This window comes from Sardina pilchardus, chromosome 1, assembly GCF_963854185.1.
Source record: "Sardina pilchardus chromosome 1, fSarPil1.1, whole genome shotgun sequence".
NCBI lineage: Eukaryota > Metazoa > Chordata > Actinopteri > Clupeiformes > Clupeidae > Sardina > Sardina pilchardus.
This window is the reverse complement of record NC_084994.1, coordinates 39,259,761-39,285,856: the sequence shown is the minus strand read 5'-3', so window position 1 is coordinate 39,285,856 and position 26,096 is coordinate 39,259,761. Positions and strand designations below refer to the sequence as shown.

Below are 26,096 nucleotides of genomic sequence, written 5' to 3'. Positions count from 1 at the left end.
AAAAGATGAATGTGATACAAACAAATAAATAACGCTTTGGTTTTTAGGAATCTTTAAAGATTTGTTGTAGTGTACCCCTCTGCATTCCACAGTGGTAAGACATTCACCTTCACCTTGTACAGTACTGAACTGAACTGCAGTGTGCATGCCTACAACTCCTTGAGTTTGAGAAAGGTGCCGTGCAAATGTTATTACAGTATTATTACTATTATTATTATTATAATACATTCCACAGTTAACATTGTCTAATTAGCAATTCCATTTCCTCATTAGCAGCAGCCTTTTGTCACATAAAGGACCTTCAAGGCACATAGCCTCATTGTTCACTTCTGTGAGCTAATATTGTACAAAACATTAAAAATAATTGACTTCTGGGAATCTTTGGCTGACTGGTTAGGGTGACAGGAGGATGGCTTTTTGATTCCTGACTTGGATCGTCTAGGGCAAAGGTCAGGAACAGCGGCCTCCTTCATCCAAATCCATGTATGAAGTGCCATCGAGCACAACTGCCCCTGGGCGCCGGATCAAGGGCTTCCCACAGCTCTGGGTGTGTATGTGCTCCGATGACTTCCTTTAGGACTTATAAAGTATAACTTAACTGTATTCAAAGATTGTGTAAAATTGAAGAGCTCGTGTGAATTTAGAGCAGTGATCTTCAGCATTTTGTTCCATGTGAGGTCCAGACTCACAAAGCAAGAGCTGAGACATCATTTTTCTTGCTATAACTAAACTTGAGTGGCAGGTTTGTTTGAATTACTTTCCTTGTAGAATCCCCTTCTACAGTCCACAGTGGGGAGAAGTGCACCTCGTCTAAGTAGCAATTCTACTTCCTCATTAGTAGCATACTTGAGAGAAGATATTTATTCACATCAACTTTGTGAATAAACTACTTGGCCTTGCCCTTGATCTGTAATGGTATTGTAGCGCTTATAGACCTAGACCAGTAAATTCAGCACTAAACATCTACCTAGGCTCCAGAGAGGGGTAGGCATGAACCAAAACAACAAATTAATAAGTTGAACAATAGACAGTGTTATTGCCTCAATAGCAATGCAAATGTACCACACTGAATGGCAAATAGAAAATAAAATGATGAAGAAGAGCTCTTCAAAGAAATAAACATATAAACAAAGGAAATTTGGAATTCAAGATACTGAAAAAGTTCCTATGTGAAGTGGTGTATATTGATTCCAAAAGCTCAGTCCCCCTTCTTTCGTTCATCGACCAGATAAGCTTTTCCACACTGTAGTCAAAATACACACACACGTTCAAGGAACTGAACTTTTGGAATCAATACGCATACACACGTTCAAGGAACTGAACTTTGGGATGAATACGCGCACATATATTCAAGGGACTGAGCTTTTGGAATCAATAAACACCATTTCACATGGGAACTTTTGGGTTGGGGGGCGGGGCATGTGGACTCATGTGGGCCCATAGACTAAAATAACAGCCTCCAGCCTCCAGAAAAATCTCTCTTCACCGTTATGAATTCTTCACAGATATGAAGCCTTCACATATTGCCACATAACGTCCGTTTTCCATCTCTTGGTCCAGTAATATTTTGACCAGATGTGTAGGCTACCTGTGTGGCGCAAGCTTGCCAGCTGTGTTTCGCTGTGTTCAAAAAGCTCCTCTGTGCAAAGTACATATTTGCAAAAACTATGTTGTCACTAAGTTTACGTGTTACTGAGACTCATCTCTTGGTCTGTGCCACGTTTTCGTTGATGCATTTCACGGTTTTACAATCATTTTGTGCATATTTCCTTCACAAAGACAAGACTGACTGCAGCCTCTCCGCTTAGACGTCAAAAGTTCCCAGTTCGTTGCAAACGGAATACTGGGCAACCGTAAGAGCCCATATATTCACTTTAAAGTGTAGGCTGTGCTCTTCACAACAGCCATGGTGTTGTCGGTAAACGTCGTATCACTATTCATAATTGTTACAAAACGTGCTTGGAGAAAGCACAAGTGATCTCTCCGCCACAGACAAGCCAGACGAGCTCTCAGTCTGCTGAGTCTAAATGGTTCTCATGCTTATATTAAATACAGCCCACCACCTCCGTCTGCCATTCATTCTCTCAGATCCCTGAAGTCTGTGCGTGAACCTAATCGAGACAATGGCAGAAGCTGCTCCAGCCCCCGCTGCGGCCCCAGCAAAGGCCCCCAAGAAGAAGGCACCCCGACCCAAGAGAACTGGCCCAAGTGTGGGCGAGCTCGTCGTCAAGGCAATCTCTGCCTCTAAGGAAAGGAAGGGAGTTTCTCTGGCTGCGCTGAAGAAGGCATTGGCGGCCGGTGGGTACGATGTGGAAAAGAACAACGCTCGTGTCAAGGTGGCCATCAAGAACTTGGTCACAAAGGGAACTCTGATCCAGACCAAGGGAACTGGCGCTTCCGGATCCTTCAAGCTGAACAAGGCAGCGGAAAAGAAGCCCGCAAAGAAGGCAGCTCCTAAAGCCAAGAAGCCAGCAGCAAAGAAGCCTGCCGCGGCCAAGAAGCCCAAGAAGGCAGCAGCCAAGAAGCCGGCGGCCGCGAAAAAGTCTCCCAAGAAAGCAGCCAAGAAGCCCGCCACGCCGAAGAAGGCAGCGAAGAGCCCGAAGAAGGCCAAGAAGCCCGCTGCACCCAAGAAGGCAGCAAAGAGCCCCAAAAAGGCAAAGGCAGCGAAACCCAAGGTGGCCAAGCCTAAAGCTGCCAAGAAAGCCGCCAAGCCCAAAAAGGCGGCACCCAAGAAGAAGTAAAAGTAAAGTTGTAGGCCTACTCTTCTGACCGATTAACAAAAAGGCTCTTTTAAGAGCCACTCAAATCTCTGAATGCGTGTATTCCTTTTAGTGTCTACTATGGTTGATTGTGCATACATTAGCGTTCAATTACCGACCTGTCTTCTATAACCATAAAGCACTGGTAGGCACAGTATTCCCTGTCATTGTTCTATCGAGAGTGAATGCTGAACCGCAATTACTGGCAATAAGCAGTACGTGGGCTATGACCTGATAAGGAGATTCAGAGAAAGATCAAAGAATTCCACAAAAATAAAACGCATAACAAAAATGCGTTATCATAGGCTACAAAGCGCTCTCTTACTCATAAGTTATTTCAAAATATCGAACAGATATTTCCCTTATTCTATTCTATTCGATCCAAAGTAGCACACAAGTGTACTGTGTAATACTATTGTTATACTACTACTACTACTACTACTAATACTACTACTACTAAAACTATTATAATAATATTAAGAAAACTACTTGAGTCACCACATGAAGGTTCGTTGTTTTATTATAATCATATTGAACCTCTTACCCGGAAACGTTGGCACAATATATGTATATACATATATATATATATGGTTCTTCTTTAGGCTACTATATTGTGTTAAATGCAATGATTGGACACAATGTGCTGATAGCGAGGTGAAAGTGCTACAGGCGCCAAATGGAATTGAATTGACGCGCAACAGTGAACTACACGTTGATTGGCTCTCAGCATTCCTTTCTCACCCAATGAGGCACTGAGTAGCCCATCGCTGGTGCGATATATTCTCTTCCCTGACTATCTCTCTGTACTTCAGTGATTAGACGTCCTATCGCCAACAACTGAAAATGAGTGGAAGAGGCAAAACCGGTGGCAAGGCCAGAGCCAAGGCTAAGACTCGTTCATCCAGGGCTGGTCTCCAATTCCCAGTCGGTCGTGTGCACAGGCTGCTGCGCAAAGGCAACTATGCCCAGCGTGTCGGCGCTGGTGCACCGGTCTACTTGGCTGCCGTGCTCGAGTACTTGACTGCTGAGATCTTGGAGTTGGCCGGTAACGCCGCCCGTGACAACAAGAAGACTCGTATCATTCCCCGCCATCTGCAGCTGGCTGTGCGTAACGACGAGGAGTTGAATAAACTGCTCGGCGGAGTGACCATCGCTCAGGGTGGTGTGCTGCCTAACATCCAGGCTGTGCTGCTGCCCAAGAAGACCGAGAAGTCCAAGTAGATTCCTCGCTCCAAATGTGAATCAAAGGCTCTTTTAAGAGCCACCCAAATACTTAAAAAGGGCGTTTCCAAGTTTTCTTTAATATGATTTCTGTCCCGTCTTGACATGATTGTATTGAAGAGAAATACAATCCCTCATACTTCTGATCTATGCGTCTGATCTATCCCCCCGCGTATACAATGCCAGCCAGCCGTCTTCGTTCAGCTGAGTTTGATGATACAAAAAATGAACTGGAATGAACCATTCAAGATCGGAATGTCACTGCGGAGCGTAAAACTAAATGTGTCTAGCCTTGCGGTGCAATAGAAGATATAAAAGCAAGAATATATCCAAGACACACACAGACTCATTTTCACCCTACGTCTCGCCTCTAACCTCTGCAGTCGCAAAGAAACACACGCATAAAATAAGGAAGTAGACATGATCAATTCAAGGTCTTAGTCTGGCAGCTATGGAATTTTGAAGTGAATGTATTGCATTTGTAATTTATTCTTTATTATTGATATTGAAGCGGTTGTCTGAATAGTGAAACAAAGCCATGATTTAGAACTTTAGGGGGTGGGCGTTGCATTCAATTTTTGGCGCCACTCGGAGATAACTTGCAAGACCAATCAGCGGAGGCCAAAAACCTGACGTAAACAGGGGGGCGTGGGCTGCGTCCATAGACTTTAAATACCCACGTTCCGAGTGCGTATTCATACTCTTCCAACCAGAAGAATAAGTAGCAATGGCAAGAACCAAGCAGACAGCCCGTAAATCTACCGGAGGTAAGGCTCCGAGGAAGCAACTCGCCACCAAGGCTGCGCGTAAAAGCGCACCCGCAACCGGTGGAGTGAAGAAGCCTCACCGTTACAGGCCTGGTACCGTGGCTCTGAGAGAGATCCGTCGTTACCAGAAGTCAACTGAGCTGCTGATCCGCAAGCTGCCCTTCCAGCGTCTGGTCAGAGAAATCGCTCAGGACTTCAAGACCGATCTGCGCTTCCAGAGCTCTGCTGTCATGGCTCTTCAGGAGGCCAGCGAGGCTTACCTCGTCGGTCTGTTCGAGGACACTAACCTGTGCGCCATCCACGCCAAGAGGGTCACCATCATGCCCAAGGACATCCAGCTGGCTCGTCGTATCCGTGGAGAGCGTGCTTAAAGTAATCCGGACCTATCACCCAAAGGCTCTTTTAAGAGCCACCTAAATACTCAGAAAAGTATTTTCCAAAATGCATACATAAACATTTCTTTCGCAGATCTATCCCGGTCCGGCATTGACTCTCCACCTTACGTAGCCTAGTCAACTCAACTCAACTCAACTCAACTGTAACTCATAAAAGCCAAGGAATAGCTTTTTTTATAAAGTTAGAAAATCGATATTCATGACTCTAAAAAGGGAACCGTGCTTGAGCATATCAATCTCTTTTTTTTCAAGATGGGGAATGCCATATACCCAGGTTAGTTAAGGCTATACTAAACTAGTGACTGGATCGCCAAAATGACACCAGCACAGCCCTGCTTATTTGACATCTGGTTCGTAGTTACTAGATAATATTCTAGAGCGAAGACTTCAGCATTCTTCATCCAGAATCCAAATCCTTTTTTCTTTTATTTAAGAAATGTCCCACGCCATGCTTTTGAATAACGCATTTAAAACAAGCCAAGTCCTCAAAATAGTAAAACCTAAATTATTTAGTAGAAAGTAAGTCTTACATCTTTAGCAACCGGACTATCAGAAATGACTGTTTACAGAGTTAGTGTGATTGTATTGGAAGTACTTTTCAAAGATAATGTGGGTGGCTCTTAAAAGAGCCTTTGGGTCGTGAAGCGTTACATGAACACTTTACTTGGAGCTGGTGTATTTGGTGACGGCCTTTGTTCCCTCAGACACGGCGTGCTTAGCCAGCTCACCAGGCAGAAGCAGACGCACAGCGGTCTGGATCTCCCTGGAAGAGATGGTGGAGCGCTTGTTGTAGTGAGCCAAGCGGGAAGCCTCTCCAGCGATGCGCTCAAAGATGTCGTTAACGAAAGAGTTCATGATACCCATCGCCTTGGAAGAGATACCGGTATCAGGGTGGACCTGCTTCAGGACCTTGTAGACATAGATGGCATAACTCTCCTTCCTAGACTTTCTGCGCTTCTTGCCACCCTTACCGGCGGTTTTTGTCACGGCTTTCTTAGAGCCCTTCTTGGGGGCAGGCTTGGCTGGATCAGGCATGGTAATTTCTCGATTGTGGTAGATCGAAAGTAATGACGTTCAGTCGTTACCTTGTATATATACACAGTTCTATGTAAATTGGGGACCGTGTCACCTCACACACACACCCCCAGATTGCCCTGGCATTCCCCTCCAAAATTAAATACCACCACGCGGTTGGTCATTTTGAATCGATGGGCGCAGTCAATGAGAGGTTAGTACCACCCCCAGATCATCAGTTTATACCACCTCTCGATTCCTTTCCCGCACTTTTTCGTTTGAATGAAATAAATCCTTCAGAGTCTACGGAAAATTGTTTAACATTTGGCGTTACAATTCATGATTAATAATAGTTTTCAAGATTTAAGAAAATGTCCTTTTAATGACACATTTCTCACATATGGAATGGATTGGTCCGCACACTGGGTAGGCTCCAAAAATACACTTTATTTACTTCATAAGAAGGCAACGTTTCAATCCGCAGTGGGATCTTCTTCAGGCAGTAAATAAAGTATGAAGTAAATAAAGTGTATTTTTGGAGCCTACCCAGTGTGCGGACCAATCCATTCCATTATCTATACTTTTGTCCGGCACCTGGACTATTTCTGTGGATGTGCGCACCCCAACCAAACGACATTTCTCACATATCTCACAGGAGATACTTACATATGAACAACGTTTACGCATTTGCTCAGACGTTATGAAAACATAGGCCACACACACACACACACACACACACACATATATATTTGGTTTAAGATATTTGGCGGACGCTTTTATTTTGTAATTGGTGAACCCTGATCTCATCGTGCACTCATGTTGTCACACCGTAGCCATTAGGAAAGTGACGTTCCAATGGTTATTGTTCTGCCTTTTCTTTTTCTCTTTGCAGGAAGCTATGTGTATGCACATATATGCACATGGAGACATTATGATTTTTAAAAGGATGTAGAAATAGGCTACATTTGGGAGATAAACTATAAAACTGCACATAAAGGGGTACAGATATTGTAAGTATTACAACTCAAGCCATGTATCCATTTAGAAAACGTTATGTTATAATTCTTACTCATTAATATTTTCGCAACTCTATGCAAACTAGAACACCGCTTTTTTGAAAGGAATTGGGTGGCTCTTAAAAGAGCCTTTGGGTGTAAGTCGAGGGACAAATCTGGTGTTTAACCGCCGAAACCGTACAGAGTACGACCCTGGCGTTTAAGGGCATAGACGACATCCATGGCGGTCACGGTCTTTCTCTTGGCGTGCTCGGTGTATGTAACGGCATCGCGAATCACGTTCTCCAGGAAAACCTTCAGCACACCACGAGTCTCCTCGTAGATGAGCCCAGAGATACGCTTCACACCACCACGGCGAGCCAGACGCCTGATTGCAGGCTTAGTGATTCCCTGGATGTTATCGCGAAGAACTTTTCGGTGACGCTTCGCGCCTCCCTTTCCAAGACCTTTGCCTCCTTTGCCTCTGCCTGACATGTTGAGAAGTTCCTCGGACTGAGCGTCTGACGAATGTATCGACACCTTGGCTCGCAACCCGTACTAATATACACAGAGAGGACGTCGTTGAAGACTGCTAAGCACTACCCCCCTTTACACGCCCTCCCCTTTTGCGAATGGAGTCTGTGTCTGTGCGGGTCAGGTGAATAGCCTACACGTACACACCGACAATGCATGGCATTGTTTTGTTAGAAAAATGAAGCCATATAGTCCAGTTGGGTAACGCACATATTAGGCCACACCGATACGAAGGTGATAAAAGCACCACATTTTACATGAAGCTTCTTTAGGATCTCCTGAATGATTTCAGCCTAGGAGCCCAGCTGAAATATTGAAATTTAGTGTCAAATCACTTAAAACAATATTTATGGTAAACATTTTTTTTTTTTTTTTTTTCCTCTTAAGTAAAACCTTTACGGTAATGGAATTTTAAGACCACTGAATAAGTTTCCTTTTGTTAATTTGTGCCCAGGCCAGTAGGTCCTCCAAATTATAAGTGTAAAACAGAGTGCCAAGATATCCTTATGCCTCAAATAAACTCAAAAAGCCCTGTATAATATAGGCGGAATTATTAAAAAAGATCCTGAGGCCCATTGTTGTGCCTTTCATCCACAACCATCACCTCATATTGGCGTGTGATAATGCACGGCCCCGTGTTGCAAGGATCTGTACACAATTCCTGGAAGCTGAAAACATTCCAGTTCTTGCATGGCCAGCATACTCACCGGACATGTCACCCATTGAGCATGTTTGGGATTGGCATTTATGACAGCATGTTCCAGATCCTGCCAATATCCAGCAACTTATCACAGCCATTGAAGAGGAGTGGACCAACATTCCACAGGCCATAATCATCAACCTGATCAACTCTATGCAGAGGAGATGTTGCACTGTGTGAGGCAAATGATGGTCACACCAGATACTAGCTAGTTTTCAGATACCCCCCCCTCCCCATCTCTCAAACGTACATGCTGAGTTGCAAGTTTGAGAGTACTGCTGTGACAAGAGGGGTGCCCCAGGGGTCTGTGTTTGGCCCTCTGTTGTTCATCATCTACCTCTTCCCACTTGGCACTATGGTGCAACATGGTGTTCAATTTCAGTGATATGCTGACGACACCCAGCTCTACTTTTCTACATAACCCAGTTCCACTCTTCCACCAGCTGTAATTACTGCCTGCCTCCATGATATCAACTTGTGGATGACACAAAATTTACTGAAGCTGAATAGCAGGAAGACTGAGTTGCTAGTGGTTGGCTCCTAATCAGCTCTAGCTAAGATGGAACCTTTCAACATTTCTGTAGATGGCAGTACTATCCCTTGCTCCAACCAGGTCAAGAGCATTGGTGTCATCCTGCACAATACACTCTCATTTCGTGCACACATGTACAGTACTGTATGTCTCAAAGTGCCCTTTTCCATCTGAGGAACATTGCACAGCTTCGCCCAGCGCTCACCCAGCAGAGTGCAGAAGTCCTTGTCAATGTGTATGTGACATCCCACCTTGACTGTAATTCCATCTTGTCTGGAATCATTAAAATACTCCAACTGCACTGGCTTCCAGTTGCCTACATAATACAATCATAATCCTGATTGTAATTATCAAAATCCTGCTTCTGGCATACAAGTCCCTACACAATTATACCCCCACCTACCTCACTGACCTCCTGGAACCTTTGCCCACTTACTGAGATCCTCCTCAGCAGGCCTACTGCATGTCCCTAGTGTGAGTCTCAGCACCCTGGGAGAGAGGGCTTTCAGCTACTTCACCTCCAAGCTATGGATTTCGCTGCCTGACTACCTGTGACTCAATAACTGGCTGTAATAGCAGACTTAAAATGATCTCTTCAGGATAGCTTATAGACAGACTGGCTGACTTTATTTTATCTTTTTTATCTTCATTTTTATTTTTATAACTATGATTTGAACAACCTTTCTTGTTTGTGAAGTGAAAGGTGCTTTAAATAATGTATTCTCATTAACAATAATATTTTGAAGTGGCCTTTTATTGTGGCCAGCCTAAGGCACGCCTGTGCAATAACCATGCTGTGGTAATCAGCATCTTGATATACCACACCTACAGTATGAGGTGGATGGATTATATTGGCAAAGGAGAAGTGCTCACTAACACAGATTTAACAGATTTGTGAACAATATTTGAGAGAAATAGCCCTTTTGTGTATAGAGAAAGTCTTAAATCTTTGAGTTCAGCTCATGATAAAGGGGGCAGAAACAGAAGTGTTGTGTTTATCATTTTGTTCAGTGTATATGAATGACCTAGTTTAATTGAAAAATAAAAGAGAAAACCAAGATCTCTTAACATTTAAGTATTTTTGCTGCCTTTTTAAATATTTTTTATTTATTTGAGGTATAAGGATATCTTGGCACTCTATTTTACACTTATAATTTGGAGGACCTACTGGCATGGGCACAAATTAACAAAAGGAAACTTATTCAGTGGTCTTAAAATGCCATTACCCTAAAGGTTTTACTTAACGCTTAAGTAGGGTTCAGACCAAAGCGTCCCGACGAGACGAGCTGCGACGTTCTAAAACCTTGCGACTGCGACTCAACATATTTAATGCTCTGCGATGGCTTGTGACGGCTTGCGACGGCTTGCGACGGCTTGCAACTAAGTGCAACTTCTAATTCATACCGCTGCAACTCAGTCTCGTCGCGTCGGGAATCTTTGGTGTTTATTGGGCTTTATAAGGTCTCCGGGTCTGTGGGACCCGTTTTCAGTTTTCATCTTAAGAAAAGAGATACAAATAATTATTTTTTCAAACTGAGATTCATTGGCCTTGGCTCATTTTGTGTGAGGAACATAATTCAGAAAAAAAAAATCATTGAACCCCCCCTGCATATTTCTATTACATACAGGGTCTTCGCGGGTCTACTGGACCCGGGGCTATAATGTGTGGAAATCATAGGCCCTCTGTTACCTCATTTGCCCTTTTAGGTTTCTGGGCCTGTGTTGTGTGTGTGTGTGTGTGTGAGAGAGAGAGAGAGAGAGAGAGAGAGAGAGAGAGAGAGAGAGAGAGAGAGAGAGAATGAGTGAGTGAGGGAGAGAGAGAAAGAAAGAGAGGGAGAGAGAGAGTAAAGCAGGTGAATGGGCCCTTGGTTTGAGCCACTAGTGCAGTTCCCACACAAGGTTGCAACATTGTTACAAAATTGGAGCACCCAACCCTAACCCAACCCTAACCCAACAATATCTGCACCCATATTCCCACACATTTCACCATCTGTCCTGTGGGAATGGATACCACACAAGATGGCAAAACGATTCTCAGTTCAGACTGCCTTAGAATTGATACTGGAAGAGACAGGGGAATTTGAAGAGGTTGCAGAGGAAGAAGTTTCAGAATCTGAGAATCATGGCAGATGTACTGAGAAAGTTCAATTTCTAATAAATAATTCACTATAGTTCTGGAAAAACATCCTTCATTTGTACATTAGTTGATTATTGTCCAGTTATGGCTGTTTTATGATGCATTTCCTTATTTTGTTGCATTTGTGCAACAAAAACGAGTAGCACTTCTGTGCATAACCATGTGATTTAATAAAGGTAAAGGCAACAGATGTAACAAATGTTGTTTATATGACTTGCAAATAGGTTGAAGTAAACATCTGCTGAGTATTTTGGCAAAAAAGGTTTCATTATGTTGAATTAAAGACCCCAAATTACCATGGGTCTACCAGACCCAGCAGGACCCCTGTGTAACCAAAAAACGAAGACCCTATAAGGGTTAAGAGAGGGGGGAAAAAACGTTTACCATAAATATTGTTTTAAGTGATTTGACACTAAATTTCAATATTTCAGCTGGGCTCCTAGGCTGAAATCATTCAGGAGATCCTAAAGAAGCTTCATGTAAAATGTGGTGCTTTTATCACCTTCGTATCGGTGTGGCCTAATATGTGCGTTACCCAACTGGACTATATGGCTTCATTTTTCTAACAAAACAATGCCATGCATTGTCGGTGTGTACGTGTAGGCTATTCACCTGACCCGCACAGACACAGACTCCATTCGCAAAAGGGGAGGGCGTGTAAAGGGGGGTAGTGCTTAGCAGTCTTCAACGACGTCCTCTCTGTGTATATTAGTACGGGTTGCGAGCCAAGGTGTCGATACATTCGTCAGACGCTCAGTCCGAGGAACTTCTCAACATGTCAGGCAGAGGCAAAGGAGGCAAAGGTCTTGGAAAGGGAGGCGCGAAGCGTCACCGAAAAGTTCTTCGCGATAACATCCAGGGAATCACTAAGCCTGCAATCAGGCGTCTGGCTCGCCGTGGTGGTGTGAAGCGTATCTCTGGGCTCATCTACGAGGAGACTCGTGGTGTGCTGAAGGTTTTCCTGGAGAACGTGATTCGCGATGCCGTTACATACACCGAGCACGCCAAGAGAAAGACCGTGACCGCCATGGATGTCGTCTATGCCCTTAAACGCCAGGGTCGTACTCTGTACGGTTTCGGCGGTTAAACACCAGATTTGTCCCTCGACTTACACCCAAAGGCTCTTTTAAGAGCCACCCAATTCCTTTCAAAAAAGCGGTGTTCTAGTTTGCATAGAGTTGCGAAAATATTAATGAGTAAGAATTATAACATAACGTTTTCTAAATGGATACATGGCTTGAGTTGTAATACTTACAATATCTGTACCCCTTTATGTGCAGTTTTATAGTTTATCTCCCAAATGTAGCCTATTTCTACATCCTTTTAAAAATCATAATGTCTCCATGTGCATATATGTGCATACACATAGCTTCCTGCAAAGAGAAAAAGAAAAGGCAGAACAATAACCATTGGAACGTCACTTTCCTAATGGCTACGGTGTGACAACATGAGTGCACGATGAGATCAGGGTTCACCAATTACAAAATAAAAGCGTCCGCCAAATATCTTAAACCAAATATATATGTGTGTGTGTGTGTGTGTGTGTGTGTGGCCTATGTTTTCATAACGTCTGAGCAAATGCGTAAACGTTGTTCATATGTAAGTATCTCCTGTGAGATATGTGAGAAATGTCGTTTGGTTGGGGTGCGCACATCCACAGAAATAGTCCAGGTGCCGGACAAAAGTATAGATAATGGAATGGATTGGTCCGCACACTGGGTAGGCTCCAAAAATACACTTTATTTACTTCATACTTTATTTACTGCCTGAAGAAGATCCCACTGCGGATTGAAACGTTGCCTTCTTATGAAGTAAATAAAGTGTATTTTTGGAGCCTACCCAGTGTGCGGACCAATCCATTCCATATGTGAGAAATGTGTCATTAAAAGGACATTTTCTTAAATCTTGAAAACTATTATTAATCATGAATTGTAACGCCAAATGTTAAACAATTTTCCGTAGACTCTGAAGGATTTATTTCATTCAAACGAAAAAGTGCGGGAAAGGAATCGAGAGGTGGTATAAACTGATGATCTGGGGGTGGTACTAACCTCTCATTGACTGCGCCCATCGATTCAAAATGACCAACCGCGTGGTGGTATTTAATTTTGGAGGGGAATGCCAGGGCAATCTGGGGGTGTGTGTGTGAGGTGACACGGTCCCCAATTTACATAGAACTGTGTATATATACAAGGTAACGACTGAACGTCATTACTTTCGATCTACCACAATCGAGAAATTACCATGCCTGATCCAGCCAAGCCTGCCCCCAAGAAGGGCTCTAAGAAAGCCGTGACAAAAACCGCCGGTAAGGGTGGCAAGAAGCGCAGAAAGTCTAGGAAGGAGAGTTATGCCATCTATGTCTACAAGGTCCTGAAGCAGGTCCACCCTGATACCGGTATCTCTTCCAAGGCGATGGGTATCATGAACTCTTTCGTTAACGACATCTTTGAGCGCATCGCTGGAGAGGCTTCCCGCTTGGCTCACTACAACAAGCGCTCCACCATCTCTTCCAGGGAGATCCAGACCGCTGTGCGTCTGCTTCTGCCTGGTGAGCTGGCTAAGCACGCCGTGTCTGAGGGAACAAAGGCCGTCACCAAATACACCAGCTCCAAGTAAAGTGTTCATGTAACGCTTCACGACCCAAAGGCTCTTTTAAGAGCCACCCACATTATCTTTGAAAAGTACTTCCAATACAATCACACTAACTCTGTAAACAGTCATTTCTGATAGTCCGGTTGCTAAAGATGTAAGACTTACTTTCTACTAAATAATTTAGGTTTTACTATTTTGAGGACTTGGCTTGTTTTAAATGCGTTATTCAAAAGCATGGCGTGGGACATTTCTTAAATAAAAGAAAAAAGGATTTGGATTCTGGATGAAGAATGCTGAAGTCTTCGCTCTAGAATATTATCTAGTAACTACGAACCAGATGTCAAATAAGCAGGGCTGTGCTGGTGTCATTTTGGCGATCCAGTCACTAGTTTAGTATAGCCTTAACTAACCTGGGTATATGGCATTCCCCATCTTGAAAAAAAAGAGATTGATATGCTCAAGCACGGTTCCCTTTTTAGAGTCATGAATATCGATTTTCTAACTTTATAAAAAAAGCTATTCCTTGGCTTTTATGAGTTACAGTTGAGTTGAGTTGAGTTGAGTTGACTAGGCTACGTAAGGTGGAGAGTCAATGCCGGACCGGGATAGATCTGCGAAAGAAATGTTTATGTATGCATTTTGGAAAATACTTTTCTGAGTATTTAGGTGGCTCTTAAAAGAGCCTTTGGGTGATAGGTCCGGATTACTTTAAGCACGCTCTCCACGGATACGACGAGCCAGCTGGATGTCCTTGGGCATGATGGTGACCCTCTTGGCGTGGATGGCGCACAGGTTAGTGTCCTCGAACAGACCGACGAGGTAAGCCTCGCTGGCCTCCTGAAGAGCCATGACAGCAGAGCTCTGGAAGCGCAGATCGGTCTTGAAGTCCTGAGCGATTTCTCTGACCAGACGCTGGAAGGGCAGCTTGCGGATCAGCAGCTCAGTTGACTTCTGGTAACGACGGATCTCTCTCAGAGCCACGGTACCAGGCCTGTAACGGTGAGGCTTCTTCACTCCACCGGTTGCGGGTGCGCTTTTACGCGCAGCCTTGGTGGCGAGTTGCTTCCTCGGAGCCTTACCTCCGGTAGATTTACGGGCTGTCTGCTTGGTTCTTGCCATTGCTACTTATTCTTCTGGTTGGAAGAGTATGAATACGCACTCGGAACGTGGGTATTTAAAGTCTATGGACGCAGCCCACGCCCCCCTGTTTACGTCAGGTTTTTGGCCTCCGCTGATTGGTCTTGCAAGTTATCTCCGAGTGGCGCCAAAAATTGAATGCAACGCCCACCCCCTAAAGTTCTAAATCATGGCTTTGTTTCACTATTCAGACAACCGCTTCAATATCAATAATAAAGAATAAATTACAAATGCAATACATTCACTTCAAAATTCCATAGCTGCCAGACTAAGACCTTGAATTGATCATGTCTACTTCCTTATTTTATGCGTGTGTTTCTTTGCGACTGCAGAGGTTAGAGGCGAGACGTAGGGTGAAAATGAGTCTGTGTGTGTCTTGGATATATTCTTGCTTTTATATCTTCTATTGCACCGCAAGGCTAGACACATTTAGTTTTACGCTCCGCAGTGACATTCCGATCTTGAATGGTTCATTCCAGTTCATTTTTTGTATCATCAAACTCAGCTGAACGAAGACGGCTGGCTGGCATTGTATACGCGGGGGGATAGATCAGACGCATAGATCAGAAGTATGAGGGATTGTATTTCTCTTCAATACAATCATGTCAAGACGGGACAGAAATCATATTAAAGAAAACTTGGAAACGCCCTTTTTAAGTATTTGGGTGGCTCTTAAAAGAGCCTTTGATTCACATTTGGAGCGAGGAATCTACTTGGACTTCTCGGTCTTCTTGGGCAGCAGCACAGCCTGGATGTTAGGCAGCACACCACCCTGAGCGATGGTCACTCCGCCGAGCAGTTTATTCAACTCCTCGTCGTTACGCACAGCCAGCTGCAGATGGCGGGGAATGATACGAGTCTTCTTGTTGTCACGGGCGGCGTTACCGGCCAACTCCAAGATCTCAGCAGTCAAGTACTCGAGCACGGCAGCCAAGTAGACCGGTGCACCAGCGCCGACACGCTGGGCATAGTTGCCTTTGCGCAGCAGCCTGTGCACACGACCGACTGGGAATTGGAGACCAGCCCTGGATGAACGAGTCTTAGCCTTGGCTCTGGCCTTGCCACCGGTTTTGCCTCTTCCACTCATTTTCAGTTGTTGGCGATAGGACGTCTAATCACTGAAGTACAGAGAGATAGTCAGGGAAGAGAATATATCGCACCAGCGATGGGCTACTCAGTGCCTCATTGGGTGAGAAAGGAATGCTGAGAGCCAATCAACGTGTAGTTCACTGTTGCGCGTCAATTCAATTCCATTTGGCGCCTGTAGCACTTTCACCTCGCTATCAGCACATTGTGTCCAATCATTGCATTTAACACAATATAGTAGCCTAAAGAAGAACCATATATATATATATGTATATACATATATTGTGCCAACGTTTCCGGGTAAGAGGTTCAATATGATTATAATAAAACAACGAACCTTCATGTGGTGACTCAAGTAGTTTTCTTAATATTATTATAATAGTTTTAGTAGTAGTAGTATTAGTAGTAGTAGTAGTAGTAGTATAACAATAGTATTACACAGTACACTTGTGTGCTACTTTGGATCGAATAGAATAGAATAAGGGAAATATCTGTTCGATATTTTGAAATAACTTATGAGTAAGAGAGCGCTTTGTAGCCTATGATAACGCATTTTTGTTATGCGTTTTATTTTTGTGGAATTCTTTGATCTTTCTCTGAATCTCCTTATCAGGTCATAGCCCACGTACTGCTTATTGCCAGTAATTGCGGTTCAGCATTCACTCTCGATAGAACAATGACAGGGAATACTGTGCCTACCAGTGCTTTATGGTTATAGAAGACAGGTCGGTAATTGAACGCTAATGTATGCACAATCAACCATAGTAGACACTAAAAGGAATACACGCATTCAGAGATTTGAGTGGCTCTTAAAAGAGCCTTTTTGTTAATCGGTCAGAAGAGTAGGCCTACAACTTTACTTTTACTTCTTCTTGGGTGCCGCCTTTTTGGGCTTGGCGGCTTTCTTGGCAGCTTTAGGCTTGGCCACCTTGGGTTTCGCTGCCTTTGCCTTTTTGGGGCTCTTTGCTGCCTTCTTGGGTGCAGCGGGCTTCTTGGCCTTCTTCGGGCTCTTCGCTGCCTTCTTCGGCGTGGCGGGCTTCTTGGCTGCTTTCTTGGGAGACTTTTTCGCGGCCGCCGGCTTCTTGGCTGCTGCCTTCTTGGGCTTCTTGGCCGCGGCAGGCTTCTTTGCTGCTGGCTTCTTGGCTTTAGGAGCTGCCTTCTTTGCGGGCTTCTTTTCCGCTGCCTTGTTCAGCTTGAAGGATCCGGAAGCGCCAGTTCCCTTGGTCTGGATCAGAGTTCCCTTTGTGACCAAGTTCTTGATGGCCACCTTGACACGAGCGTTGTTCTTTTCCACATCGTACCCACCGGCCGCCAATGCCTTCTTCAGCGCAGCCAGAGAAACTCCCTTCCTTTCCTTAGAGGCAGAGATTGCCTTGACGACGAGCTCGCCCACACTTGGGCCAGTTCTCTTGGGTCGGGGTGCCTTCTTCTTGGGGGCCTTTGCTGGGGCCGCAGCGGGGGCTGGAGCAGCTTCTGCCATTGTCTCGATTAGGTTCACGCACAGACTTCAGGGATCTGAGAGAATGAATGGCAGACGGAGGTGGTGGGCTGTATTTAATATAAGCATGAGAACCATTTAGACTCAGCAGACTGAGAGCTCGTCTGGCTTGTCTGTGGCGGAGAGATCACTTGTGCTTTCTCCAAGCACGTTTTGTAACAATTATGAATAGTGATACGACGTTTACCGACAACACCATGGCTGTTGTGAAGAGCACAGCCTACACTTTAAAGTGAATATATGGGCTCTTACGGTTGCCCAGTATTCCGTTTGCAACGAACTGGGAACTTTTGACGTCTAAGCGGAGAGGCTGCAGTCAGTCTTGTCTTTGTGAAGGAAATATGCACAAAATGATTGTAAAACCGTGAAATGCATCAACGAAAACGTGGCACAGACCAAGAGATGAGTCTCAGTAACACGTAAACTTAGTGACAACATAGTTTTTGCAAATATGTACTTTGCACAGAGGAGCTTTTTGAACACAGCGAAACACAGCTGGCAAGCTTGCGCCACACAGGTAGCCTACACATCTGGTCAAAATATTACTGGACCAAGAGATGGAAAACGGACGTTATGTGGCAATATGTGAAGGCTTCATATCTGTGAAGAATTCATAACGGTGAAGAGAGATTTTTCTGGAGGCTGGAGGCTGTTATTTTAGTCTATGGGCCCACATGAGTCCACATGCCCCGCCCCCCAACCCAAAAGTTCCCATGTGAAATGGTGTTTATTGATTCCAAAAGCTCAGTCCCTTGAATATATGTGCGCGTATTCATCCCAAAGTTCAGTTCCTTGAACGTGTGTATGCGTATTGATTCCAAAAGTTCAGTTCCTTGAACGTGTGTGTGTATTTTGACTACAGTGTGGAAAAGCTTATCTGGTCGATGAACGAAAGAAGGGGGACTGAGCTTTTGGAATCAATATACACCACTTCACATAGGAACTTTTTCAGTATCTTGAATTCCAAATTTCCTTTGTTTATATGTTTATTTCTTTGAAGAGCTCTTCTTCATCATTTTATTTTCTATTTGCCATTCAGTGTGGTACATTTGCATTGCTATTGAGGCAATAACACTGTCTATTGTTCAACTTATTAATTTGTTGTTTTGGTTCATGCCTACCCCTCTCTGGAGCCTAGGTAGATGTTTAGTGCTGAATTTACTGGTCTAGGTCTATAAGCGCTACAATACCATTACAGATCAAGGGCAAGGCCAAGTAGTTTATTCACAAAGTTGATGTGAATAAATATCTTCTCTCAAGTATGCTACTAATGAGGAAGTAGAATTGCTACTTAGACGAGGTGCACTTCTCCCCACTGTGGACTGTAGAAGGGGATTCTACAAGGAAAGTAATTCAAACAAACCTGCCACTCAAGTTTAGTTATAGCAAGAAAAATGATGTCTCAGCTCTTGCTTTGTGAGTCTGGACCTCACATGGAACAAAATGCTGAAGATCACTGCTCTAAATTCACACGAGCTCTTCAATTTTACACAATCTTTGAATACAGTTAAGTTATACTTTATAAGTCCTAAAGGAAGTCATCGGAGCACATACACACCCAGAGCTGTGGGAAGCCCTTGATCCGGCGCCCAGGGGCAGTTGTGCTCGATGGCACTTCATACATGGATTTGGATGAAGGAGGCCGCTGTTCCTGACCTTTGCCCTAGACGATCCAAGTCAGGAATCAAAAAGCCATCCTCCTGTCACCCTAACCAGTCAGCCAAAGATTCCCAGAAGTCAATTATTTTTAATGTTTTGTACAATATTAGCTCACAGAAGTGAACAATGAGGCTATGTGCCTTGAAGGTCCTTTATGTGACAAAAGGCTGCTGCTAATGAGGAAATGGAATTGCTAATTAGACAATGTTAACTGTGGAATGTATTATAATAATAATAATAGTAATAATACTGTAATAACATTTGCACGGCACCTTTCTCAAACTCAAGGAGTTGTAGGCATGCACACTGCAGTTCAGTTCAGTACTGTACAAGGTGAAGGTGAATGTCTTACCACTGTGGAATGCAGAGGGGTACACTACAACAAATCTTTAAAGATTCCTAAAAACCAAAGCGTTATTTATTTGTTTGTATCACATTCATCTTTTTTTATTTTGGATTCTCAATTGAAACATGGAACATGGAAAAACTAGTTTGTGGTTTACCTGCATTTCAGGCTTGCAGGGTTTTTCATTTTATTTTTTGCTCTCCTGAATCACAGTAATAAACACCGGGAAACACACGGGTAACATTACAGATGCAACATGACATTCATTCTTACATACAAATGTACAAATATTTTTCTTTAATTTATTCTGCGGGCACACTTGTTTTGGATTACATGGTGGGTTTACATAATTATCACTTTCTAAGAATCAAGACCAACCAGTTACATCAAACACATCTCCTCCCATCTCATGGCACATAATCTCGCCTCAGCATTTGTGATGAAGCAGTCGCTGGTGTTGTATGTCAGACAACACAGAGCAACAGACATATTCTGTTCATATACTCTTCTATTACAAGGATTTTGAAGTTTCAGTACCTAAACTATGCATATATGGCCACTGTGTCTCATACTCAATGTTAGTTGTATAGTGTTGAAATAATTAGTGGCATTCATATTTATAAGAAATAAATGTTTCGATATATGCTTTGATGCAATAATTTATAGAAGTCAATGACCAATGATACTGATCCCTATACTGCAGGGGAGCAGTCTTGCTGGCAGTCTGCTGGAATGCTGCTGGTGGGCTGATGATTCCATGTTGCTGCCCAGAAATCCTTTGGATCACCGGCTATGTAGGGATGGTGGATTGCTTTGCTTAAGGCACATCTTCTGATTTTCTTGATCACAATTTGTAACAAGGTGATGGAACAGTGTTGTGGTGTGTGACCAGTATTAATTATTCCGTCCTTCCAACTTGGATGTTGTCCTCAATGAATATTTCTGCAGGGGGAGGGGGGCAAAACGACACATTACTAAGACATTTCCCTCTGTATTCTCTGAGATAAGTAGATAATAAGTAAAGATGTTGGCTTATTTCTGACAATTGTAGATAACTGCTGTGTTAATGGTGTCCTTTAAATGCCGCACACTTACTTTTTTTGGCATTTCCTGATGATGTCCCTGATAGTGTCTTGATCTCTCTGAGGGACAAACTTGTCTACCATTTTCATAAGGTCAGGATGGGAAGCCAAGAATGCCAAGGTGTTACGGGCATGGGTCCTGTTTCAGACACAAAATACTTCAATTAGATTGGATTCAACTTTGTTGTCACTGTGCAGAGTACAAGTACAAAACGAAATGCAGTTTGCGTTTAACCATTAGGCTACATTGGCTGACGCTTTTTAGCCAAAGTGACTGACAAAGTGGACAACATTTTAAGCTGTTTAAAGCTATTCTCACAACAATGCTAGGACATTTTTTTTTTTTTTTTAAAAAGAGTAGTGTAGAGTGTAGTAATAAAGGAGTGAAATTGTCCGGAGGGGGAATGTGGCTGGGAATGTCCGCCTCCTTGTTGTCCCTGTCAAGGTTGCCATGGTCGTGGACACCTCAACAGGCAAACAGGCAGAAGTGCAAGAGAGCAGAAAAGTGCAATGTTATACACAAAGCATAGACAGGTGGTGGTGCATAGAAGGACAGAACAGCTGAGTGGTTGTTTAGAAACAAACAAGAAGTAGCACTCCCACCGGACTTCCTGTGCACTATCGAGGGCCAGGCAGCTGATGGAGCGGACGAAGCGGTCAGTCAGGTCCTTTTTGCCAGATAGGACGCGAGATGCCCCCATGACCTCCGCCAGTCTCTCCAGGAAGTGTGCAGCGGTCTTCCTCACGGCCGCGTTACGGTGCCTAAAAAGCAGAGAACCATTGACACAAACCAAGAGAAGCACAAAATGAGTAAGCCAGAGAACCAGAAGAGACAAAGAACCACAGAGTCCTGAGAGTCAGGTGAGTAATCAGGCGAAAGAGAGAACCTAGCAGAACCATTTGTATCAGCAGTACCACAGAGAACCAATAAACTTCAGAAGGTCTGAAGTAAAGGCTCGTCAGGGTTCTCTCTTTCCTCCTCACCTGAGTCCTGTGTTGATGAGGGCGTTCATGCTGCGAGAGGGGGTGACGTTGTGCACCATGTACCCCAGTGCCAGCTCCATGTCCTCCCTGATGAAGCCGCTGGCCTCTCCAGCTTTAGGGAGCAGCGTCTGGGCTGTGCCCTCGGCCTCTGTATCCATACCTCGCCCCAGGTGAGCGTGCAGGTGGGCCAGCGTGATCATAGCAGCACGGGACACCATAGAGCGCAGGTTCTTCACCTTGGGGCGTTGAGAAAGGTAGAATGACAAAATGTTACAAGCTATCTCAAAACATATAGAACACAAAGAAAGTTACATCGGTGTTGTCATACAGTATTGTTTACAAAAGTGAGTCCAGGCCATGAACATTATCATACATTACAGTGGCTCCAAGATGAGTAAGCTTATTGAAAGTGCGCAGCACAACTAAGTCATCTGAATACACATTCTCTAGTCTGAAACAGAACTTATTCAACATAAGCTCCAGCTTGTTTTCCAGCAGAGCGCCTCTGACCTCGTCGTAGACGGCCAGACACACGTCATGCAGCCTGGGCAGCAGCACCTCAGCGTGGTGCTGAGAGAGTGACCTGATGGAGGTCAGACCCTCGATCTTCTGCTGCCTGCAGAATCAACAACACACACAACTCAGAGGAGCATAAACTTGACTTTAGCAGTCTCACAGCTCTAAAGTGTGAAGACCTTGCATAGGGTAGGCTGTCTTTAATAAAAGACACTTGTTGAACACCAATATGTCATTGTTTAAGACTGTATCTTGTCTTAGCGGGAAATCTATAAGTAAATATAGGCCTATGTTAACACAGGCTATTATAGATAAAAGCCTATCATCTAATGTGTTAGCTTAGCCTATTTGATCTATACTCCCACCAGTCCTCGTCTCTGAGCAGTGTAAAGGCCTGCAGGATGGCCTCCTCGGGGCAGGACACAGGGGCCAGTTTGGCCAGCTCTGGGAGCTCCCTGGTCTGCTGGGTGTTGCTGGGTTGTTTCTCCACTATCACTCTCTTCTTCTTTACCTCCTTACACGCCTTCACTTCCTCTTTCACTGCCAGACACTCCACGGACTTTTGCTCTGGGAGGTCAAAGGTCAAATGGGTTTGTCTCACTACACTTCCATGGCAAGTTATGCTACTCACTGATGCTTAAGTAATGTTATGTTGTCAAGATTGTATGAGATGGTCTGCATGTGCTCCTCAGGTCTACACTCAAGTGTATTTAAGTCCTATTCTTGTGTTGCAACCAAAGCTCTATCAGACAGTACGATCAGTGTGTGTGAGTGAGTGTGTGTGTTTACGAAGGTTAGGGATATCTAACTTCACTGCTCACCTGTCACAGCAGTGGCCACACTAAGTGAAGCTGTCTTCTTTTTGAAGCGGGGCAGTCTACTGACGAACCGGCTCTGATCGGTTGCCTGGTGCTTGGCTGTCTGTGGGGGGGCGGGGACAGCATGGGCAATGGGTGGAGTGGGGGTGTTGAGGAAGGGAAGGGCGCGCAGTGCCGACGGGGTCCTGAGGTCCACAGGGCTGAGGCTGCCCACAGAACTGCCTGCACGGTCTGAAGCGCTGGCATTGCCACTGAGGACACTGTTACTGCGGAGACCGGCGAGTCTGATCTCCTCAGCAACATGCAGGGCCTCCAGTCGGAGGTTCTCGGGGATCTGGAAGAAGTCGTGGGGGTCCAGCACACACTCCGTATCCTGCTCTCCTGCAACCGGCGGTTGACAACTGTTGCCATTGTTTTGGTCACTGTTGCTCATGTTGTCCTGGTGACTGCTGGTTTTCAGGGCAGCATCTCGGACAGTTCTGATACAGCGCCTGGCCTTGATCTGCTTCGGCTTGTTGCTTTGACTTTCGCCCGTTGCCTTGGTGGTGACAGGTGGAGCAGGCGCCATGCTGCCATTGGCAACGCCACTCGGCACACTATTGTGATGGAGCGGCATCAGTGGGTGAGCGCGATCGACGCCGGCCAAACTCTTCCTGCCTAGGTGACGCGGATCACGTCGTTGCGGAATTGCAGACAGTCGCCTGTCACCTAGCAACCGCTGCATCAGGACCGGGTCCTGGCCCTGGGCCACCGCGGGCAGAGAGGGGAATGAGGGGCAGGACTGCTGCTGCTGGGCACACGCAGGGGTGATGGAGGGCAACAGGTCACGCTGATCAGACGCTACGCCGGCTCTGAGGGGCTGGAGAGAGCCGCAGAGCATTGTGGGATTGTGCTCTGGCAGCGTCACGGGCGCAACATGAGGATGGAGATGGTGAGGGTGAAACAGCTGATGCTGAAACTGTGAACAGGGAGGAGGAAACATGTCAAACATGGCCACCTCACTTTACCCATCCGCACCCTATCGCCAAGACATGAACACACACACACACACACACACACACACACACACACACACACACACACACACACACACACACACACACACACACACACACACTCTTTACCCATCCACCCCTACCGCCAAGACATGAACACACACACAGAGTTTTGTATATGAGCCTAACATGAAAGTTACTATCTTGTAACCCATGATATTTCTATAATTGATTAACAGCTAGACTGGGCCAAAGCTGTAGTATAGAAATATGGTAAACCTGACAATCTCAAACTTTACTATTCTTTACTAAACCACATTTGAACTTTGATTAGGTCACTAGGTCAACTAGTAGTTCACTTCTTACATTTCAAGAATCATTTATCATAACGTTGAACTGGCTCCAGAGAATATGGGTTATTAAATTCACATAAGAGCTTGGGCATTATTGTACTATTACATTTGACAGGGAACTCACGCATGCCGGGAAGCAGGTCTGGGAGCTGGTGCACTGCATCCGCTCCAGGTTTTCCCTGAGGAGCTGCTGCATTATGTGCTTCATGTCCTGATTTTGGGCATGGAGACGATTCAGCTCCTCTCTAATACGTTGGGAATCCATTAGGAAAATTCCTACTTAAAAAAAATAAATTAAAAATCTAATACAATACAAAAAAAACCCAAGTGTGTGTAATCTGTGTAATCATCTAACTGGGAAGTTACAAGCAAAGATCACAGAGTGCTAGACTATTTGGTTACAAGTGAAGCAAAGCAGAATTTTGAGGATGACATCTGTGAACACACCATTATGACGCATGCTGGAGTTCTGTGACGACTGTTGCTTGAACAGATCATTCTTAGAGGCATACGTTCTAGAGCGCCTCAATAAGTCATGTAAAGCCAAACGATTTCCATAAACCTAGAGGTAGCCTAACAAATAGCATCTGTAGGCTTACTCTATTGGTTAGTTTATTTACATCTACAGATTAACTAACCAACAAACAAGGGCTAGGTAAAAGTAGTTTGGGGTAAATGTCATTTAATTTTCCATAGAACGAGAACAGTAACCACCCCTGTAACGCAATCTGCCAAATTGAATCCAAATTCCCGAGCCTGCATCGTCAAGTTCATCCAGATTGTCATGGAGAACACTAAATCCGTTTACTTACAAGCTTGTACAATCATCTACAGTATATCGGGCTGGTAGTTGCAAACGTTTGTGAGCGGACACAACATAGGCTAGACCACATTGCGGTACCCTCAAAAGTCCCATTTAGCTTATATTCTGAAAAAAATCTTTGACGAAGAAATTTGCAGCAATACAATCGTTTATAAAACTAGGTGTGATTATGTTGGAACTACTTTTCAAAGATAATGTGGATGGCTCTTAAAAGAGCCTTTGGGTGGTGAAGCGTATTGAACACTTTTACTTAGAGCTGGTGTACTTGGTGACGGCCTTTGTTCCCTCGGACACGGCGTGCTTAGCCAGCTCACCAGGCAGAAGCAGACGCACTGCGGTCTGGATCTCCCTGGAAGAGATGGTGGAGCGCTTGTTGTAGTGAGCCAAGCGGGAAGACTCTCCAGCGATGCGCTCGAAGATGTCGTTCACGAAAGAATTCATGATACCCATCGCCTTAGATGAGATACCGGTATCAGGGTGGACCTGCTTCAAGACTTTGTAGACATAGATGGCGTAGCTTTCCTTCCTGGACTTTCTGCGTTTCTTGCCTCCTTTGCCCGCAGTCTTGGTCACGGTTTTCTTGGAACCCTTCTTGGGTGCAGGCTTTGCTGGATCTGGCATGTTGATATCTCTGATAATCAAGAGAGAGTAACTTACTATTGAAGTTACCTGCTATATATTCTACCTTATATGCAAATAAAGGAATGCGTCACTTCACGCACCAGCGACAAGAATGCCTCCAAAACCAAATACCCACAGACAGTTGGTCATTTTGAACCGAGGGGGGCAGTCAGAGAGCGAAGGTCAGCACCGCCCACAAATCATCAGTTGACATCACATGTTGTTCTTTTCCCGCACTTTTCTTCTGAATCCTTCGAAATATAGGCTATGCCAAATAACTTTACATTTAGCGTCGCAATTCATGATTACAGTTTTCGTAGTCATTTAGGCGCACTTCCCAAATCATAATTAACGTGTGTTTCAATGTGTCCTAACTGAGCTGTTTGTACTGCAATTTGTTGGCAAACATCTTATAAAACACGCATTTACAGGGCTATATTTTCTAGGGCTACAGTAAAACACAAGAAACCCCTTAGATTTATTTTTAAGCCGTATTTGATTCATATGACTATTTGACATGGAGCAAACA

General features: G+C 44.5%; 11 protein-coding genes across 11 annotated transcripts; 5 read left to right on the top strand and 6 right to left on the bottom strand.

Annotated features, from left to right (window-relative positions):
- The first annotated feature begins 2,091 nt into the window (after positions 1 to 2,091).
- Positions 2,092 to 2,870, top strand: LOC134091492 (histone H1-like). The gene has a single exon (XM_062544333.1). The coding sequence runs from the start codon at positions 2,124 to 2,126 to the stop codon at positions 2,739 to 2,741; it is 618 nt and encodes a 205-aa protein (XP_062400317.1). The 5' UTR covers positions 2,092 to 2,123; the 3' UTR covers positions 2,742 to 2,870.
- A 711-nt stretch (positions 2,871 to 3,581) lies between these two features.
- LOC134091736 (histone H2A) lies at positions 3,582 to 4,002 on the top strand. Its single transcript, XM_062544370.1, has one exon. It carries the CDS (start codon positions 3,603 to 3,605, stop codon positions 3,978 to 3,980), a length of 378 nt encoding a protein of 125 aa, XP_062400354.1. The 5' UTR covers positions 3,582 to 3,602; the 3' UTR covers positions 3,981 to 4,002.
- A 698-nt stretch (positions 4,003 to 4,700) lies between these two features.
- LOC134091620 (histone H3) lies at positions 4,701 to 5,133 on the top strand. The gene has a single exon (XM_062544342.1). It carries the CDS (start codon positions 4,708 to 4,710, stop codon positions 5,116 to 5,118), a length of 411 nt encoding a protein of 136 aa, XP_062400326.1. The 5' UTR covers positions 4,701 to 4,707; the 3' UTR covers positions 5,119 to 5,133.
- A 651-nt stretch (positions 5,134 to 5,784) lies between these two features.
- On the bottom strand, positions 5,785 to 6,190 carry LOC134091815 (histone H2B-like). Its single transcript, XM_062544493.1, has one exon. It carries the CDS (start codon positions 6,175 to 6,177, stop codon positions 5,803 to 5,805), a length of 375 nt encoding a protein of 124 aa, XP_062400477.1. The 5' UTR covers positions 6,178 to 6,190; the 3' UTR covers positions 5,785 to 5,802.
- Positions 6,191 to 7,310: 1,120 nt separating this feature from the next.
- On the bottom strand, positions 7,311 to 8,752 carry LOC134078735 (histone H4-like). The gene is made up of 2 exons (XM_062534865.1): positions 8,636 to 8,752; positions 7,311 to 7,709 (listed from the first exon to the last, which is right to left on the bottom strand). Exons 1-2 carry the CDS (start codon positions 8,750 to 8,752, stop codon positions 7,335 to 7,337), a joined length of 492 nt encoding a protein of 163 aa, XP_062390849.1. The 3' UTR covers positions 7,311 to 7,334.
- A 3,042-nt stretch (positions 8,753 to 11,794) lies between these two features.
- On the top strand, positions 11,795 to 12,165 carry LOC134091934 (histone H4). Its single transcript, XM_062544678.1, has one exon. It carries the CDS (start codon positions 11,830 to 11,832, stop codon positions 12,139 to 12,141), a length of 312 nt encoding a protein of 103 aa, XP_062400662.1. The 5' UTR covers positions 11,795 to 11,829; the 3' UTR covers positions 12,142 to 12,165.
- A 1,120-nt stretch (positions 12,166 to 13,285) lies between these two features.
- Positions 13,286 to 13,699, top strand: LOC134091807 (histone H2B-like). Its single transcript, XM_062544482.1, has one exon. The coding sequence runs from the start codon at positions 13,299 to 13,301 to the stop codon at positions 13,671 to 13,673; it is 375 nt and encodes a 124-aa protein (XP_062400466.1). The 5' UTR covers positions 13,286 to 13,298; the 3' UTR covers positions 13,674 to 13,699.
- Positions 13,700 to 14,342: 643 nt separating this feature from the next.
- Positions 14,343 to 14,775, bottom strand: LOC134091572 (histone H3). The gene has a single exon (XM_062544339.1). The coding sequence runs from the start codon at positions 14,766 to 14,768 to the stop codon at positions 14,358 to 14,360; it is 411 nt and encodes a 136-aa protein (XP_062400323.1). The 5' UTR covers positions 14,769 to 14,775; the 3' UTR covers positions 14,343 to 14,357.
- A 698-nt stretch (positions 14,776 to 15,473) lies between these two features.
- Positions 15,474 to 15,894, bottom strand: LOC134091729 (histone H2A). The gene has a single exon (XM_062544357.1). The coding sequence runs from the start codon at positions 15,871 to 15,873 to the stop codon at positions 15,496 to 15,498; it is 378 nt and encodes a 125-aa protein (XP_062400341.1). The 5' UTR covers positions 15,874 to 15,894; the 3' UTR covers positions 15,474 to 15,495.
- A 711-nt stretch (positions 15,895 to 16,605) lies between these two features.
- Positions 16,606 to 17,384, bottom strand: LOC134091476 (histone H1-like). Its single transcript, XM_062544332.1, has one exon. It carries the CDS (start codon positions 17,350 to 17,352, stop codon positions 16,735 to 16,737), a length of 618 nt encoding a protein of 205 aa, XP_062400316.1. The 5' UTR covers positions 17,353 to 17,384; the 3' UTR covers positions 16,606 to 16,734.
- A 2,634-nt stretch (positions 17,385 to 20,018) lies between these two features.
- LOC134090763 (uncharacterized) lies at positions 20,019 to 25,567 on the bottom strand. Its single transcript, XM_062544279.1, has 9 exons — positions 25,197 to 25,567; positions 24,248 to 24,368; positions 22,779 to 23,733; positions 22,323 to 22,524; positions 21,952 to 22,057; positions 21,442 to 21,677; positions 21,061 to 21,219; positions 20,471 to 20,596; positions 20,019 to 20,317 (listed from the first exon to the last, which is right to left on the bottom strand). The coding sequence occupies exons 1-9, from the start codon at positions 25,565 to 25,567 to the stop codon at positions 20,305 to 20,307; spliced, it is 2,289 nt and encodes a 762-aa protein (XP_062400263.1). The 3' UTR covers positions 20,019 to 20,304.
- Between the last annotated feature and the right edge of the window lie 529 nt (positions 25,568 to 26,096).

Coding starts and splice junctions, on each gene's coding strand:
- LOC134091934 (XM_062544678.1), top strand. CDS start 11,830: ATGTCAGGCAGAGGCAAAGGAGGCAAAGGTCTTGGAAAGGGAGGCGCG.
- LOC134091729 (XM_062544357.1), bottom strand. CDS start 15,873: ATGAGTGGAAGAGGCAAAACCGGTGGCAAGGCCAGAGCCAAGGCTAAG.
- LOC134091736 (XM_062544370.1), top strand. CDS start 3,603: ATGAGTGGAAGAGGCAAAACCGGTGGCAAGGCCAGAGCCAAGGCTAAG.
- LOC134078735 (XM_062534865.1), bottom strand. CDS start 8,752: ATGTTGCACCATAGTGCCAAGTGGGAAGAGGTAGATGATGAACAACAG. Junction 7,710..8,635: donor TCAAACTTGCAACTCAGCAT/GTACGTTTGAGA, acceptor TGTGTATATTAG/TACGGGTTGCGAGCCAAGGT.
- LOC134090763 (XM_062544279.1), bottom strand. CDS start 25,567: ATGCCAGATCCAGCAAAGCCTGCACCCAAGAAGGGTTCCAAGAAAACC. Junction 24,369..25,196: donor ACCAAGTACACCAGCTCTAA/GTAAAAGTGTTC, acceptor CCAACGTATTAG/AGAGGAGCTGAATCGTCTCC. Junction 21,220..21,441: donor CTCATCAACACAGGACTCAG/GTGAGGAGGAAA, acceptor TCTGCTTTTTAG/GCACCGTAACGCGGCCGTGA.
- LOC134091815 (XM_062544493.1), bottom strand. CDS start 6,177: ATGCCTGATCCAGCCAAGCCTGCCCCCAAGAAGGGCTCTAAGAAAGCC.
- LOC134091476 (XM_062544332.1), bottom strand. CDS start 17,352: ATGGCAGAAGCTGCTCCAGCCCCCGCTGCGGCCCCAGCAAAGGCCCCC.
- LOC134091572 (XM_062544339.1), bottom strand. CDS start 14,768: ATGGCAAGAACCAAGCAGACAGCCCGTAAATCTACCGGAGGTAAGGCT.
- LOC134091492 (XM_062544333.1), top strand. CDS start 2,124: ATGGCAGAAGCTGCTCCAGCCCCCGCTGCGGCCCCAGCAAAGGCCCCC.
- LOC134091807 (XM_062544482.1), top strand. CDS start 13,299: ATGCCTGATCCAGCCAAGCCTGCCCCCAAGAAGGGCTCTAAGAAAGCC.
- LOC134091620 (XM_062544342.1), top strand. CDS start 4,708: ATGGCAAGAACCAAGCAGACAGCCCGTAAATCTACCGGAGGTAAGGCT.